Raw genomic sequence first — 16155 nt, 5'->3', positions numbered from 1 at the left:
CCTTGGGTCACACATGTAAGTACAAAAGATTATGAGACCTACTCCCTGTTCTCAAAGAAACACTACAGTATAGATAAAGAGATGAGACATGACAAGTAAAAGATAACTAAAGATACAAGGCATAATATAAAAGTCTACTTTCCTTCTGAGGAGGATGCACTCTAGTCTCTGGTAATCAAGAAAGGCAGAGCTTAAAGTAACAGATGATTAGCTTTGGTAATCGTGTAAATAGAATATTGCCTAATAAATTATTATGCCCTACAGTTAATCCCTGATTACATCCTACTCATGCATATCCAAAGGGAATTGATTTTAAGTATTCTGTATTTGGACAGATAAAAAGAGAACAACAGGTGGTAGAAAGTACTTATCCAAGTTGGATTAGTCTGGAGAAGCTTATAGAAGAGATAAGGATGCTGTGGGTCTGAAAGAGAAGCTGGACAAGATTTGTCAAAGAAAAGAAAAATTTTTAGAGGGTGGTATTTGGTAGATAATAGAAAGTTTCTGTACCTATTCATAGTATTTGGTAGATAATAGAAAGTTTCCATACCTATTCAGTTCGGGAGTGATATATAGCAATATAAACAACAAAATTTCACTTTAAAAATTTGTTTTGAGCCCAAAATATAGCTAACAACATTTTTGTGTGATAACTTTTGTTAATAGAGTCTGTATTCTGGAACTATAGGCACACACTACATGAAATCACTTGTTATGTGTTCCATTCTTCTAGAAATAGGAGGTAAACTAATGTGGTTGGCTGAATCAAATAATAAGAATTTACTATGCAATTACTTTGTGCTAAGGAGCACTGTGCTCTACCCTTCCAGAGAGATTAAAATATGGGTCCTGTAAATTCTTTGGGTAGATTACTCAATTTTCTGAGACTTAGTTTCCATTTTTATTCATAGTTATATCTCCATTGCCTCTAGTACCTCCTGATACATGGTAGGCACTTTAAATATAGAGAGTGAGGGAAGGAAGAAAATAAATTGAATAGATTAAATAAAATAATATACACATACACATAAAGGGTCTGGCACAGTAAATTATTATTTGACTTTGTGTCTATCCTCATTTGTTAGCATAGTGCCAACTTATAGAAGGCACTTTTTAAAAGTTATTTTAATTAATTTATTCTTCCTTCAGTCAGGAAATATTGCCTATAATATGCCAGGCTCTGAGAACAGTAAACATAACAGAAATATCTGCTCCCATGCCCCACTGACTCTTATGGAAGAAGGCAGGCAGTAAAGAAATAAATATATATGGTGTCAGGTGGTGGTAAGTGCTATGAGGAAAATTAAAGGGGAGGGTGTAAAAAAAAGAGAATGTCAAAGGTTAGTTAAGTAGGTGCTCAAGAAATGTCTTCCTATAAGTGGCATTTGAACAGAGACCTAAGGAAGTAAGGGAATAAGCCATGCAGGTTTCTAGAAAAAGAGTTTCTGGGCAGAGGGAGCAGCAAATACAAAGATCACAAAGCAGTAAAGTACTTGGTGTATTTAAGAAGTTCCATGGAAGTTTGTGTGTCAGAAGAGTAACGAGAAGCTGGATTATGTGAAACCTAAGGGAGTTGTAAGGACCTCATCTTTTATTAGGAGTAAGATGAGAAGCATGGGAACTTTGAGAAGAGGAATGACATGATCTGACTTTCAGAGAATCATCCTGGCTGCTATATAGAGAATAAATCATAGAAGGACCAGGATAGAAGCAGGGACCACTTAGAAGGCTGTGGCAATAGTCCATGCTAGAAGTATTGATAGCTTGGTTTGGTAATACTAGAGGAGGGAGAGAGAAGTGGTTGGATTGTGGGTGTATTTGATGGTAGAGCCAAAATAATTTGCTGATGGATTTGATGTAGGTGTGAAAGAGAGGAGTCAAGGATATTTCCAAGGTTGGAAGAATGGACTTGCCATTCAATGAGAAAGAAAACTAGAAGGAACAGCTTTGCTGGGAGCATCAAGAGTTCTATTTAGGTCCCTGGCCAGTTTGGCTCAGCAGTTAGAGTGTCGGCCTGCAGACTGAAGGGTCGCAGATTCCTGATCAAGGGGCACGTACCTGGATTGTAGGTTCGATCCGCGGCCCAGGTCATAGTTATGCAGGAGGCAACCAATCGATGTGTCTTTCTCACATCGATGTTTCTCTCTCCCTCCCTCTCTCTCTCTCCCCCCTTTATCTGAAAATCAATGAAAAAATATCCTCGGATGAGGATTAACCCTCCCCCCCCAAAAAATGAATGAAAGGAGGAAAATAAATAATTTTTTAAATAAGAGTTCTGTTTAGGACATGCTAAATTTGAGAGGCCCATAAAAGTCTGGAGGTCAGGGAAGACATCAAGATAGAATTGTAATTTAGGGAGCTATCAGTATATAGAGATCATATAATGCCATAAAACTGAATGAGATCACCAATAGAGTGAGTGAAAATAGTGAAGAAATGTTGCCCAAGAACTCAGCCTTTGAATATTATCACACTCAGAAAACAGGAAAGAAGAGAATCAGTAGAAGAGACTGAGCTAAAGCAACCAGGGAGATAAGAGGAGAACCGGAAGAGGAGGGGTCTGGGTAGGTGGATGGGTGACAGAGTCAGCAAATGAACAGATAAACCAAGCAAGTTATGTAACCCTTCCGAGGCTCAGTCTATAAAATAGAGATGATGGTGAAGATTGATTATAGAGAATATATTTATATCATCTGCTACAGCAACTAGCACATAGGAAGTAATGATTAGTATACATTTTTAACATAAAATAAAACAACTAGAAAACATAAGTACAATTTTTTTTATTTATTTATTTTAGTAAATAGAAAATGTGGCAGGAATTTAAAAAAGGGAAAAGTCATTATGTGTCAGGGTATTAAGGAAGCCTCCATGGAGAAAGAAAAACTTGACCCAGACTTTAAATGGAGTTCGATAGAGGCAAGCAGAGGCATTCCTGGTGCTGTGATGAGTAGAGACTCAGAAATGGGTGTGAGTAGATCATGCTGATACAGTGAAGAGATGTTTCTCTTCAAACGAAATTTCATTACAAGCATCAACTTATTTGAGATTTGTTTTTGTTGTCGTTGTTCAGTTTTAGTTGGAAACAAGCCTATTTATTTTTTTAATATTTCTTCTACTCTTATAAAACTGAGCTCAGTAGACATTACAAGACTGACCAATTTCATGGTGTCATCCTCGCTTGCTCCAGTACCCATGATTGATGATGGTTTTTGCATTTGTACCATTAGGTTTTACCACCACTGAGGGATGTGACAAATCGACCTGAAGTTGGCTCAACTGTGAGAAATAAACTGGTGCGCCTCATGACACATGTTGACCTTGGAGTCAAACAAATTGCTGCTGAATTCCTTTTTGTCCTTTGCAAGGAGAGAGGTAGGTTAACTCTCCTTGCCCTCTACTTTTTAATTTTTTCTGAGGAAGTTTGAGAAATCTTTCTCAATAGTAGCCATATCATCCCATTCTTTTCAGAGGCTACCTGTTCTATTAGAGACCTAAGGAGGTAGTAAAAGTAATACTTTAAAAACATTTCCTGCATGCTCTGAATTCATTGAGACATGCAGATACACTACCAAACATACTCACATTTACACTCTGCCTTCTGTGTCCTTAACCCAGACTTCTTAATCTTATTGAGTCAGGACATGGATCCATTATGAAAAATCTGCTTTTAACTGATTCAGGTGCTACAATTTTTGATAACCAGACAAAGGCCTGAGTTAGTTCCCCTTTTAATTCCTTTTGGAATTAAAGATCTAGGAGTTTGTTTTTTTTCTTTTTCCACTAAGTTCTTTAGTCAATAAATTGCTATAGAATGTAAGCTATCTAACATACTAGATCAGCGATTTTCAACCGGTGTGCCACGGCACATACAGAGTTTTTAAGACATGCAATACCTAACTATTTAGTCAAGGGCACTGACCTCTTTTCCCTTAGATTGTCAAATAAAAAAATGACAACAGCCGACAATAACCTCCTGATGAGAATGAATCAAAATTATACTTATTTTGTTACCAGATTGGCAAAAAAAATTGTTTTTTGGTGTGCTGTAGAATTTTAGTAATTAATTTATGCCATGAAATGAAAAAGGTTGATGATCACTGTACTAGATTGAAGTACAAAAATGCATAAGATATAACTTTTATCCTTGAGATAAAGTAAGATAGAAGTAGAGAGAAATTTTAAAATAACTATATAACTATACTACAATGTAGTAAATACTATTTTATAAGTTTATATAAAGTGATTGTCTTCTGAAATACATGTAACAATTTACTATGTTTCCTAAAACTGCATGGATTATTTGTTCTGCAAAAGGCAAGTTCTGTTTCTTTTTTTTTTAATCCTCACCCGAGGACATTTTTGTTTAGATAGAGTGTGAGGGAGAGAGAGGAAGAGAGAGAGAAACATCGACATGAAAGGAACACATCGAATGGCTGCCTCCCGCACAGCCCCAACCAGGGCCGGGGCCAAACTGCAACCAAGGCACGTGCCCTTAGCGGAAACTGAACCCAGGTCTCTCTGGACCACAGGCTGATGCTCTAACTACTGAACCAAACCAGCCAGGGCTCTATTTCTGATTTTTTGAGAAACTTCCATACTATCTTCCATAGTGGCTGCACCTATTTACATTCCCACCAACAGTGTACAAGGAATCCCTTTTCGCCACATCCTTGCCAAAACTTATCATCTCTTGTCTTTTTGATAAAAGCCATCCTAACAGGTGTGAGGTGATCTCTCATTGTGGTTTTAATATGCATTTCCCTAATAATTAGGGATGTTGAACTCCTATTGAATGCCTGTTGTCCATTTCTGTCTTCCTTGCAAAAATGCCTATTCAGGTCCTTTGCCCACTTACAATTAAATTACAGTTAACCCTCAAACAACATGGGGATTTAGGGGTGCCAATCCCCCGCACAGTTGAAAACCCACATATAACTGACTCCAAAAAAACTTAACTATTAATAACTTACTGTTAATGGGAACATAAACAGTTAACACATATTTTGTATATATATTATATAATATCGTACAGTAAAGTAAGCTAAGGAAAAGAAGATGTTAAGAAAATCATAAGAGAAAACATATAGCACTGTATGTATTTATTGACAAAAATCTGCATATAAATGAACCCACAAGCACAGTTCAGAACTATGTTGTTCAAGGGTCAGCTGTATTCATTTTTTTGCTATTGTGTTGTATCCATTGAATTCTTAAACTGCATTTCCAACTGATTGATCCATCCAATTCAGTTCCTATTAAGATGGTATATTAGCAACATGATTTTATCAATATTAAATGATGATAATAGCAGCTGTGTTGAGGTATCACGTGCCAAATATCTTATGCCATAATCCCATTTAACTCTCATAAGAACCTACTAACATAAATATTATTATTATTTCAATGTCACAAAGGAGGTAACCTGGCATTTGAGAGCGTTTCAGTAACTTATCCAAGGTTATATAGTTGCTTAGGGCTGAAGCCCAAATTTGGGTCTTATCATTCAGTTCTGTCATATTTCCTCTCATAATAATCATCTTCAATTATTATCATAGACTAGTTTTTTAACATCTGCTCTTTTTAAACAATTCAATTATTTCAAGACTTTGAAAAAGAATTGATATAGCATCTTGGAATTAAGTGACAGATATAGTGCCTTGCATATAATCTGCAAATACTGGCTGAACTGAATCAATTTTTCTGAGATCAGAAGTTAGCTGTTTTTTAAAGTATAATTATATGTACACACACACAAATCTAAACCACACACATATGTATCCATTAAAAAAAGTTTATCAAAATATACACCAAAATATTATCTATAGTTACCTCTGAGTGGTAGGATAACTGTTAAATTTTTTTTTTTTTTGGTTCTTTGTTTTGTAATGTTTTTCTACAATGAGTATGCATTTCTTGTATTACTTCTACAAAATGCTATTAAATGAGGGAAAATAAAATTTATTTCTACTATAATTACATATCTGGATACATAAATTACATATGTAAATGTGGTCATCTTATGACTTAATGAATGTCATAACAGAGATAGTATAGACATTTATAAAGGCATTTATTAATTCTTTTTCACTTGAAATGGTTAGCTTTATTCCCCTTTGGGCCCAATATTTGTTTTTCATAGTTCTAACTTTGAGCCCAAAGCCAACCCATATTAGCAAAATTGTATCTTTTTCATTTGACCTTTTACAGTTCATATATACTTAACAGCTTTTCCTTCCAATTTGATTTTAAGTTCAGTAGATGTATTCATCTGTAATAAAAAATGTTTTCATTTAACAAATATTTTTGAGCTAGACCTTGGGAATACAGAGGTGTATATACAAGATAAATAAAGTATCTGCCCTCATATTTACTTTCTTATCAAGGGTTATAACACAAATGCCTACTGGTGCCAGGCTGGTAATAAAAGTAAGTCAAATGGACTGGACATAAGATGATAAATGAAAACTGACACTTAGTTCATTGTTGGGAAGATAGTGAGTTGGGACTGGAGAACAAGGGGACAGGGGTTAGGGGTCTAGAAAGAAGACACTGCTGCTGTTTGGCTCCCAACTGATTATTACCACAAAGGAATGTGTAGCCAGTGTTACCAGATCTTACAGATTTTAAAAGAGAAGCCAGGACTCTGGAGTTTTACATAAAATCTTCCATTTTTTAAATGCTGTCAGCTAATTCGAATTTTTAAATTTTCTAGGGGGTGCCCTGGCCGGTTTGGCTCAGCGGTTAGAGTGTCGGCCTGTAGTCCAGAGAGACCCATGTTTCCACTAAGGGCATGTATCTCAGTTGCAGTTTGTCCCCGGCACTGGTTGGGTCGTGCGGGTGGCAACCACTCGATGTGTCCCTTTCACATCAATGTTTCTCTCTCTCTCTCCCCCTTCCTCCCACTCTATCTGAACAAAAAATGAAAAAATGTGCTCAGGTGAGGATAAAAAAAATAAAATAAAATTTTCTGGGGGAAAAAAGTTTTTAGTCGACATTCAACTTATAAAAGTCATCAGATTTTGGAATTAGGATTGGTTTTGGAGGCAGACTCTATCAAAATGAAATAAATTTCAAATAATTTATGAGTAGCTGAACTTCCCTCTTAAGAACATTGAAAGCCCTTTGAAAGTGAAGGTACCATGATCAAGGCCTAAAAGTCAGATCACTAGGTACAGACAACAAGCAGCTGTCAAATTGGATTAGTAACACAGAGACTAGATTAAGTAGGAAAATTGAAATGGGGTAAGATACAAAAGACAAAATTTTATGGACGACTCGGCACAGAAAGAACTATTCAAGTGTTTTCAGTACCCATCTGTGCTGGGCTAAACTGTATCTCCAACTGATGGTGGCCCACAAGTTAGCTTGGGCTCATGCTACTAACTTGTTTTGTGGGTCCTTGACAAAGCTAAACTTTTAATACCTGTTCTGCAAATTATGTACTTTCTAAAGGGGGTCTAAAGTTAGGCCTTACACAGTTTAATAAAAGAAAATAATTTGTAAAACTCTCTGCCTCTGTAGGGTTTCCCCCCTTTTAACACGTTCATTACTTCCTAGTATGTGCTAGGCATTGTGGTAGGGACTGAATTGCAGAGATAAATAAGGCTTGAAATTCCTCCACACCTTTATAAACTTCCTTTTGTCTCCTTTCTCTCTCAGAGGAACAGTTGTCTCTTTATCTCAGAGCTAAACAGTCCTTTCCTATTGATCTTTTCTCTTCCTTTCGTCTCAGAAGGCTTGCTCCATCGGTTGTTACCCTCTATTTTTTTTTTAACTCTCCCTATATTTTTCTCAACCTATATGCATCTTCATGTCACTGTTCTTCACATCTCAGCATCTTGAAAAATTAACCTGCTTTTCAGTACCTTACTACCTACTCAGGGTTCGACTTGCTGCCAGTCAGACTCTCCACTACCATTCCCTACCCTCCAGAGTCCATTGAAAATGCACTCAGTCAGTTCACAAGTTAGCTAACAAATTATGCAGTAGATATTTTTTAGTCTTTATCTTACTACATCTCTCATAACAGTTGACACTATTGACCACTCTGTTTATGGGCTACACACACTCCTGGATTTCCTTTGATCTTTGATCTGCTGCTCTGTCTCTTTCAGTCTCATGTGCTAACTCCTATCTTTGTCCACATTTCATTGCCACTGTTCTTAGAGTTCTCTTCTGGCCCTTGTTCTTACTTTGCATTGCTCCCTGAGTGATTGCATTCTCTCCCTTGAACTTCTGCTTCAGCCTGTTGCTGGGCATTCCCAAATCTAAGTGTCATTTAATAAACTATTAAAGTAGTCATCTCTATCCATGTCTGGGAAAGTTTTCTTTAGTTTGTCTTCCACATGGCTAACAGAGGGATTGTTCTAAAAATACAACTTTATCATTCCCCCTTGTAAAAAGTTTTAATGACTCCTTGTTACCTACATGGTAAAATCCAAATTTTCCCTCCATGCCTACCTCTGTAGTGTATTCTTAATCATATTAAGTCATTTATTCCTGCTTGATTATACTGCACTGTTTTTGGCATATCCTCATGGCTTAGCATATGCTGTTCCTTTTGCACGGAATACCTTTCCCTGTCTTTGTTAGCACAGTGAGCTTTATCCTTGAAGATCAGGTTAAGTATCATGTCTGTGAAGATATCTCTAACTAACAACAGCAGTGTTACTCATTCTCTGCCTTGTATCATTTTTACTTACCTGTTTTTAATATTTTCTGCATTTGCTGTGTTGTAACTCTTCTTTATTTGTTGAACTTTCATTCTAGACATTAGTTTTTTTAGGTCAGAGATCACGTCTTCTTCATCTTTGGATCCCTCATATTTAACAAAGTACCTTACAGATAGTAGATGCCCCGTAAGTGTTTATGAAAGAGCAAACATTTGTGTTCTCTATGAATTTACCATGGTGAATATAGGGTGCACAAAAGTAGCGTTACAGTTGTGAGTACAGGAAACAGTTTATTCTGGTATTATTATTTATTAATTATTGTATTATTTTCCATATGAACAGCTGTAAGCCTACTTTTGCCCCACCCTGTACATTGTCTTGTGGATTTCTCCATATAAAGGAATAATTTCAGTGTACTGTGGTAAGTACCATAAGAGAGGAATGTGCAAGGTTCTTGGCCTCCTGAAAGAGGGAATGATTTGGTGGTGTGGAGAAGGTCAAAGAAAGTCTTCACAGAAGAGGACAGAGAAATGGGAAACAGCCTTGGTATGTACAGAAAAGAAACTAGCTCAAGGTGTGAGGAATCCATAATGTATAGGAGTAATTAGGAGATGAGTTTGGAAAAGAAGGCAGAGGTCAGAAAATGAAGAACCTGTTTGGCCCTGTTTTAGAACTTGAGCATTAGCCTTAGGGAAGAAATTAGAAGATTTATACAGGAAGGTGGTACTGTCATATTTTTGCTTCACAAACATACACCAGACGATTATAGAGGAATGTGAAACTGGAAATAAGGAGAGTAGTTAGAGGAAGCTAGTATAGGATTTCTAAAAGTTGCAGTATTTGAAAGGAAAGGATTATAAATCCTTTTCTGTGTGAAAGAGAAGTGGAAGGGTCTCTGGGTAGAATGTGGCTCTGCCATTCTTGTTCTTGATGGAAGAGCGAAACCTCGTTTTTGTTTTCATGGTAGAGTGTAATAAAACGCATGTTTGTGTACACAGTAATACCATGTCGACCAGTGCAGTTCTGACTTCGCAGTGTGCTGCTGTTCATGCTCTATTCGTGTTGCCCGCTAGCATCTTGATAAAATAATGGTGAAATATTTCTTGCAACTTTCTGACTGAATGCTGTGTGTTTCATTTTTACAGTTTCACCTAACTGTATGGATGGTTACCATGACAAAGAACACATGTATTTGTGTGTTTCTTTTTCTTTTAAGGACCACAGAATATCCTTTCTTTGCCTTAAGCAGGTCACCATGATCTCTCATTAAAATCTAATATGATTTTATTGAACACACTGAGAATTATTACCAAAGAAACCACAGTTACCAATATTTTTTAAGGTAACAAATGGTTGAAACTTACAGTGTAAACTTTATTTAATCTACCTGTATTATCAATCCATGTTTCTTTTTGCACAAATTTCACCAGCTTGCTATATTCTTTGAAAGCAGGACTACCTTTTATTTTTGGTGTCAAGGGAGGTACCTTGTAGTTCAAATACTTCAAAATGTAATGAACAACTCTATCCTGGATTATTCATCCTATCCACACCCTTCATGATTTCATACTCTTATCATATTTATCCTCTGTCCTTACCTGTCTATTTCCCTATCCACTGTCCCTTTCTAGTTCCCAAAGTCATTTTAATTACCCTTCTCTGAATCTTCTCCAGTTTATTTTGTCTTTTTTGAGGTAAGTGATCTGAATTACAATGTATTTCAGATGTATATTTTACTAAGGCTTTACACATGGATAAGATAGTGTTACATTTTGTTTCCTGCAGTTGTCTTTAGGTTGCCATTTTTTTGAAGGCCTTAAGCAAATTTTGCCAATTTTTATCTTTTGATTGAATATTTTAGTGTTCACCTTCAAATTGTACCTGAAAAAAAGAAGGTGCTCCTAAACAAAGCTGCTTAGTGATTGATTGCTCAGTATCTTTGTTAAAGGTACTTAGAAATCATATACACATGTCCATGAGTTCTTTCTCTTCTTTTTTCTTTTTTGCTCAATCTCTCCTTCTTCTCCAGTACCCTCAGCTCCAGAGCTGTGGTGATTGTGTGTGTTGGGGGTGGGGGAGCGGTGAAAGAGGGCATAGAGGGGATAAATGGTGATGAATAAAAGAGAGATACTGTGGCATTATAGAAAATAAAATAGAAATGTATTTGTATTTTTGAAAAAAAGAAGGAAATCATACACACAAAGAAAAATCCTATAGTTCAGGGTTTTCCTGCAAAAATTCTACCTGTCTGATTCTCTTAGAGAGAATCACCTCACACTGGTGATGAGCAAGGTAATACTTGAAGAGGACCTGCACCAAACACTTCATTGGGGCTTGTTTGTTTTGTTTGGGTTGACTATAAGATAAGTAAAAAAATGATCAATGATCATTTTACCTAATATTACCAAGGGAAATTTTTGTGCCAGACACTTTTTTAAGCATGTTGTATATATTACCCTGTGAGGTAGATATTATTATTCCAATTCTCCAGATCAGAAAATTGGGGTACAGAGCTGTAAAATAATGTACCCAGGGTCAGCCAGCTAGTATGTGTTCATGATTGAAATCCAGCCAGTCTAACTTGTAGGCCTGTCTCAGTAGATTCCATGTGCTTTCATACATATTGCTAAACTGACTTTTTTTTTCAGCAGTAACTTAGCCCATCCTGTTTACCAATATCCTTAAGTTTTCTTATTTTTTTTCTCTCCAGTTCCTATAGAGGGTATAAGAAAAATTTTGTATGATGTGCTATATTGGTAAAATTCCATCTGACCTTTATTAACTCCAGTTTCTAATCATTTCTCTATAACCGGATCAAGAATTTTGTGAACAAAGACATAAAACACCACCCTTACTAATGGCCTGGTGGTCACAGAGCCCACACTTCTGCTGCAAAGTATATCCAGATCAACTCCATTATAATTTCAGAAACCTGAAAAAAGACTTGGTCCTCAGAGCACGTAGAATTTGCAAGTAGTCCAGTATAACCACTACCACACTTTGAAAAATTCTCAGTTTTAAGATTCACTGCCATGGCATATATCTCCCGCCTCCCTGTGTTGTTGGTGGTCAGTGATGCTATTGCATACCCAAGGATTCCTGTCTAAAAACCTATTCTGTTTTTGCAGTCGATAGCCTGCTGAAGTACACTGGCTATGGGAATGCTGCAGGACTGTTGGCTGCCAGGGGCCTCTTGGCTGGAGGAAGAGGAGATAATTGGTACTCAGAGGACGAGGACACAGACACTGAAGAATACAAAAACGCAAAACCAAAGTTAGTATCACGTTTCTTTTCACCTAACTCTGTCTGTGCCTTTCAGTGGGTTATTTGCCTTCACTTCCTTTGTCTCTCATTTTCCAAGAGTTTTTTATTCTGTGGATTTGGAAACTTTCTGTTTAATAGTGTTTTTAGAGGCAGTTTCATAGCTCATGCTTTAGAGAGTGACTTCAAGTGAGTAAGGAAGGATAATTGCAAGAAATGTTATGCTGCATGCTTTTTTTCAACATGCTCATTATCCTGTCACAAGAATCAAGAGAGATGGTGCTTTTATATATCTACTGTCATATACTTAAAAGTGTTGTTGCTTCCTTTTTGTTTTCCTTTCCATAGGTTGAGATTTTAGAAGGTTTAACCAAGACCAAGTATTTAAGTTGGTTATTTGATACTCCAGTCCTTCTCAGAAAGCTAAATGTAGGTTCCATGCATTGTGATCTTCCCTCTTGTATAAAAGCCCTTCTGAGTCAGTAAATCAACAAGGCACATGACTAGCAAAAGGGAAGAACTTTGGCTCCATAGTAAATTTTACTGAAACTGAGGGAATTACCTTTGAACACATGCATAGGTGCATTGAATAGGCAAACCAGAGACTCTGTCAAGTCTTCCCTGAGTCCCTGCTTACAAATCAGACACTAATTCTTTTCTGTCCCAAAACAAACCACCTATACTTCCTTCTGTTTCCTCCCCATCCTTTTTATCTTCCTCTGAGCCCCCATCCTGGGTAAATTTCTTAGTTTCCATTTATTAGGAGTTGTTTGAGCTCAGTTTTCTGGTTCCATTACTGAATATTAAAAAGGGGGAACTGCCTTTTAGCATTGATAATGTTGACATGCTATATTTTCTACCAACACTCTTCTAAGAGTGCAATGTGGGTCATGTAATAGTTGGTCAAAGATAGAAAATAATTATCAGCAAAATTAGGGACCCCCCCCCCTTTAAAAATTGTTTTTAAATGTTTTTATTGACTTTTAGAGAGAGGGTGGGAGAAGGAGAGAGAGAGAGAGAAAAATGGATCAGTTTCCTCCTGCATACCCCACACTGGGGATTGAGCCCACAACCCTGGCATGTGCCCTGACCGGGAATTGAACCTGCAATCTCTCGGTCTATAGGATGATGCTCAACCAACTGAGCCACACTAGCCAGACTTGGCCCCACCTTTTTTTTTTTTTTTTTTTTTTTAGTATAGATTATGCCCTGTTGACATGAAAATAATGGCTTGTCAGAAGTTAAAATAAAATATCATTCCTTATTTAGACAGATATTATATTGCCTTATCCTTAACAAATTAGGTCTGAGTAGGTAGCATTGCTTTTAGCATCCCCAGTGCTATCAGCCTCAGTAGATCTTATATCAGAAAAAAAGGCTTTGTGGGGAAAATGCTAGCAGTGACTTTAAGTATTAAGTTCTTAAGACTGCCACCATTTAGATGTTATAAACTGGGCATCTTTATCAAGTATTTGAAGACAAGATAGCTGAATCATACTTCAATCTTTTCCCTAATTATATATAATTTAATTATAAATTAGTTTTGCTCACTCTTGTTTTTTTCATTCCATAAATTGTATTTCCATATCAGTTTAATATTTTATATGTCTCCATTTGAGACATTAAAATATACCAGTGGAGAAGTCTCATATTAAAGGTAGAAATTACATTTGGTATTCTTTGTGCCCCATGGATGTGGACACAGTCAACTTGGATAACTCTTGAGTATTTTTGGATGGTCAATAATGTTGCAACTCAGTGTGTATTGTTGCTTTTGTTTGGTAGATGACTTCTGTAATGGTAATGGTCATATATCATCTAGCAAGCACCAGAATGCTACTGTAATAAGAAAGAACTCAGAGAAAATAAAAGAACACTGGGTCTCTCCCTATGGTATGGGAAATAGACATGCTAGATGTCAAGAGAGCACTGTTTGTTTAAATCAAGGACCATGTTGTTTGATATTGTTATTGTCTTGGCTTTGTGTCATAGGAAGATTCTGTACTTGGGCCTAACTTCCCCAATCTTCTTTAGCCTTTGGACTTAGCCTAAACTGTTCATAGGAGTGGTATGTTATGGTCAGAATAGTCACCATTGTGAAATCTTGTGTTTCTTAAACATTACTTACTACAAGTATAAATATGTGTTACCCATCTTTTTTTTTTTTCTTATATCTTCCCTACTTTTAGGTGAAACAGGGTAGTGAGATGTTTGACTTATTAAATTAAAACACTTGTTTAGATGGTCCTTGTGGAAGTAGTGGTGATTAAAGCACTTTGCAAGCAAGATAATCCTTTGTGTTTTAGGGAGTGACCCACAGAGCTCGAAGAACTTTTTCCCCAAAAATTATTATGAAAATTTTTACCAGTCTAGTGAAGCTTATAAAATCAGTGTCTGAAAGGATTGTTTACTCTCTTACCCCCTGATTATCCTTCACCAGTCAGTGTTTCCAGGATCAGGGTCTGCATTTCTTATGATGCATTTATTCACAAGAGTTGCTAGTGTTGGCAGAAGCAGAGAAATTACCCTTCATCCAGTTGGCCCTTGTCCTTTATAAAAAATGTAAGTGGATTCTGATAAATGCACCAAGGTAACCTGTAATCCTTTAGTGGAATCTGAAACCAAGAATTGTATGGAGCTTACATTCAAGCTATGGGAGACAGTTAATATCACAACAGTCCTTTTTGTGTCAAAATAAATGTATTTAATGGACTGGAAATGGCTTTCTGTAATTAGCACACTTAGACCGAATATACTCATAGAATCAAGTTGCATGCCACACAGGTTTTTGGTGTATGGCTAGCCATGTTTGTTAAAAGTTTTCAGATAAACTTTGGTATTATATCAAAGGGAAACCAAGTTTCTAAATTCTAATTTTTATACCTGTTTCTCTTATGCCTTTGAGCATAGAGACCGCTAAACTGTTTATGTGGTGTGGTATGACTGACTGATATGGTGTATACATCATTCCAAACATCAATTGAAAGATGTGTATCTAATAGCATTTGGCTCGTTTTAGACCAGTGGCTTTCATGCTGGGTCTAGGAGCCTAGGGTTCCAAATAGGTGTCTTGAAAGAACTGCTAAACAGGAGGGGATGGCCAAAGTGGGCAGAACTTTAAGATACTTCCTTACACCCTAAATAACCCCACTAATTCAAATCACATTCAAAAGCTTAAAATCCTTATACTAAGCTACTTGGGTATTGCCTTATTGATTATATTTCTCTCAGCAGTAGCTGTGGCAGCAGCTGTATTGATAGTTTCTTTAGCACAAGACAAAAGACTTTTTTTTTTATTTGTCAAGGTTCATTATGCTGTTTTAAGTCAGGTCCCATTATAACTGTCTCCATATACAAATGAAAGGTCTTTGTTTTTAATAGTTCTTGAAGTAAATGAGCCAGAAACCAGGACTTAAAGATTTTCCCTTTGCCTAGTTTGGGCTGTGATGGTATATTTGTGTATGATAGAATTTAAGTAGCATTTCTAGGAACTAGAAGTTATTTACTCTAAGCCGGCATGAAATACAATCTAAATTCAGATCTCTAAAAGGTCAGAACTGAATATAAAACCATTGCCACTTCTGCCACATACACTGAAGTTTACCAGCCTTTGTAATATTTGCAACCACACCAGTTTTGTACTTTGAAAATTGAGTTCTCTATTTTTTATTTTTTGTGTTATAATTTGGGTAAATGGCCAGCAAGAGGTCAGTTGTATTAGATGAACTACAGTGTAGCTCCAGGTTTCATTTCCTATAGATTTACAACTAGTTTCTATATCCTTTATAATCAAGGATATCAGTCTTAATCCAAAAAGCCCCAACATAGGAAACACTTAGAAAACACTATAATTTAAAAAGACATTTGGAGTTTTTTGTTTTGTTCTTATTTTGGGGTTTTTTTAATACTCACCCAAGGATATTTTTCCATTTATCTTCAGATAGAGTGGGAGGGAGGGAAAGAGAGAAACATCAATATGAGAGGGACACATCGACTGGTTGCATCCTGCACAACCCCAACCAGGGCTGGTGATGAACCACAACCGAGGTACGTGCCCTTGACCAGAATCGAACCCATGATTCATTGGTCTGTGGGCTGACACTCCAACCACTGAGCCAAACCAGCCAGGGCTGGAGTTTTTTTAATTGCCTAGATGCAATATGGTATTTATATATGTATATGTGTGTGTGTATATATATATATATGATACACGAGAGAC

The 16155-nt window shown here is 36.6% G+C and overlaps 1 protein-coding gene across 4 annotated transcripts in view; it reads left to right on the top strand.

The window, feature by feature from the left end:
• Positions 1 to 16155, top strand: part of RIC8B (RIC8 guanine nucleotide exchange factor B) — a 115758-nt gene that overhangs the window by 78443 nt on the left and 21160 nt on the right. For all 4 annotated transcript variants that reach the window (XR_004958327.1, XR_004958326.1, XM_036251999.1 and 1 more), the window contains exons 7-8: positions 3231 to 3375; positions 11804 to 11948. Coding sequence is in view for 2 of the 4 variants with exons in the window: in XM_036251999.1 (XP_036107892.1) it covers positions 3231 to 3375; positions 11804 to 11948 (290 nt within the window). In the remaining 2 variants the exon portion in view is untranslated. The remainder of the gene's footprint in view (positions 1 to 3230; positions 3376 to 11803; positions 11949 to 16155) is intronic.

This window comes from Molossus molossus, unplaced genomic scaffold, assembly GCF_014108415.1.
Source record: "Molossus molossus isolate mMolMol1 unplaced genomic scaffold, mMolMol1.p scaffold_m16_p_10, whole genome shotgun sequence".
Classification (NCBI taxonomy): domain Eukaryota; kingdom Metazoa; phylum Chordata; class Mammalia; order Chiroptera; family Molossidae; genus Molossus; species Molossus molossus.
Note: the sequence above shows the minus strand (reverse complement) of the source record. Positions and strands in the feature narration are given on the sequence as shown.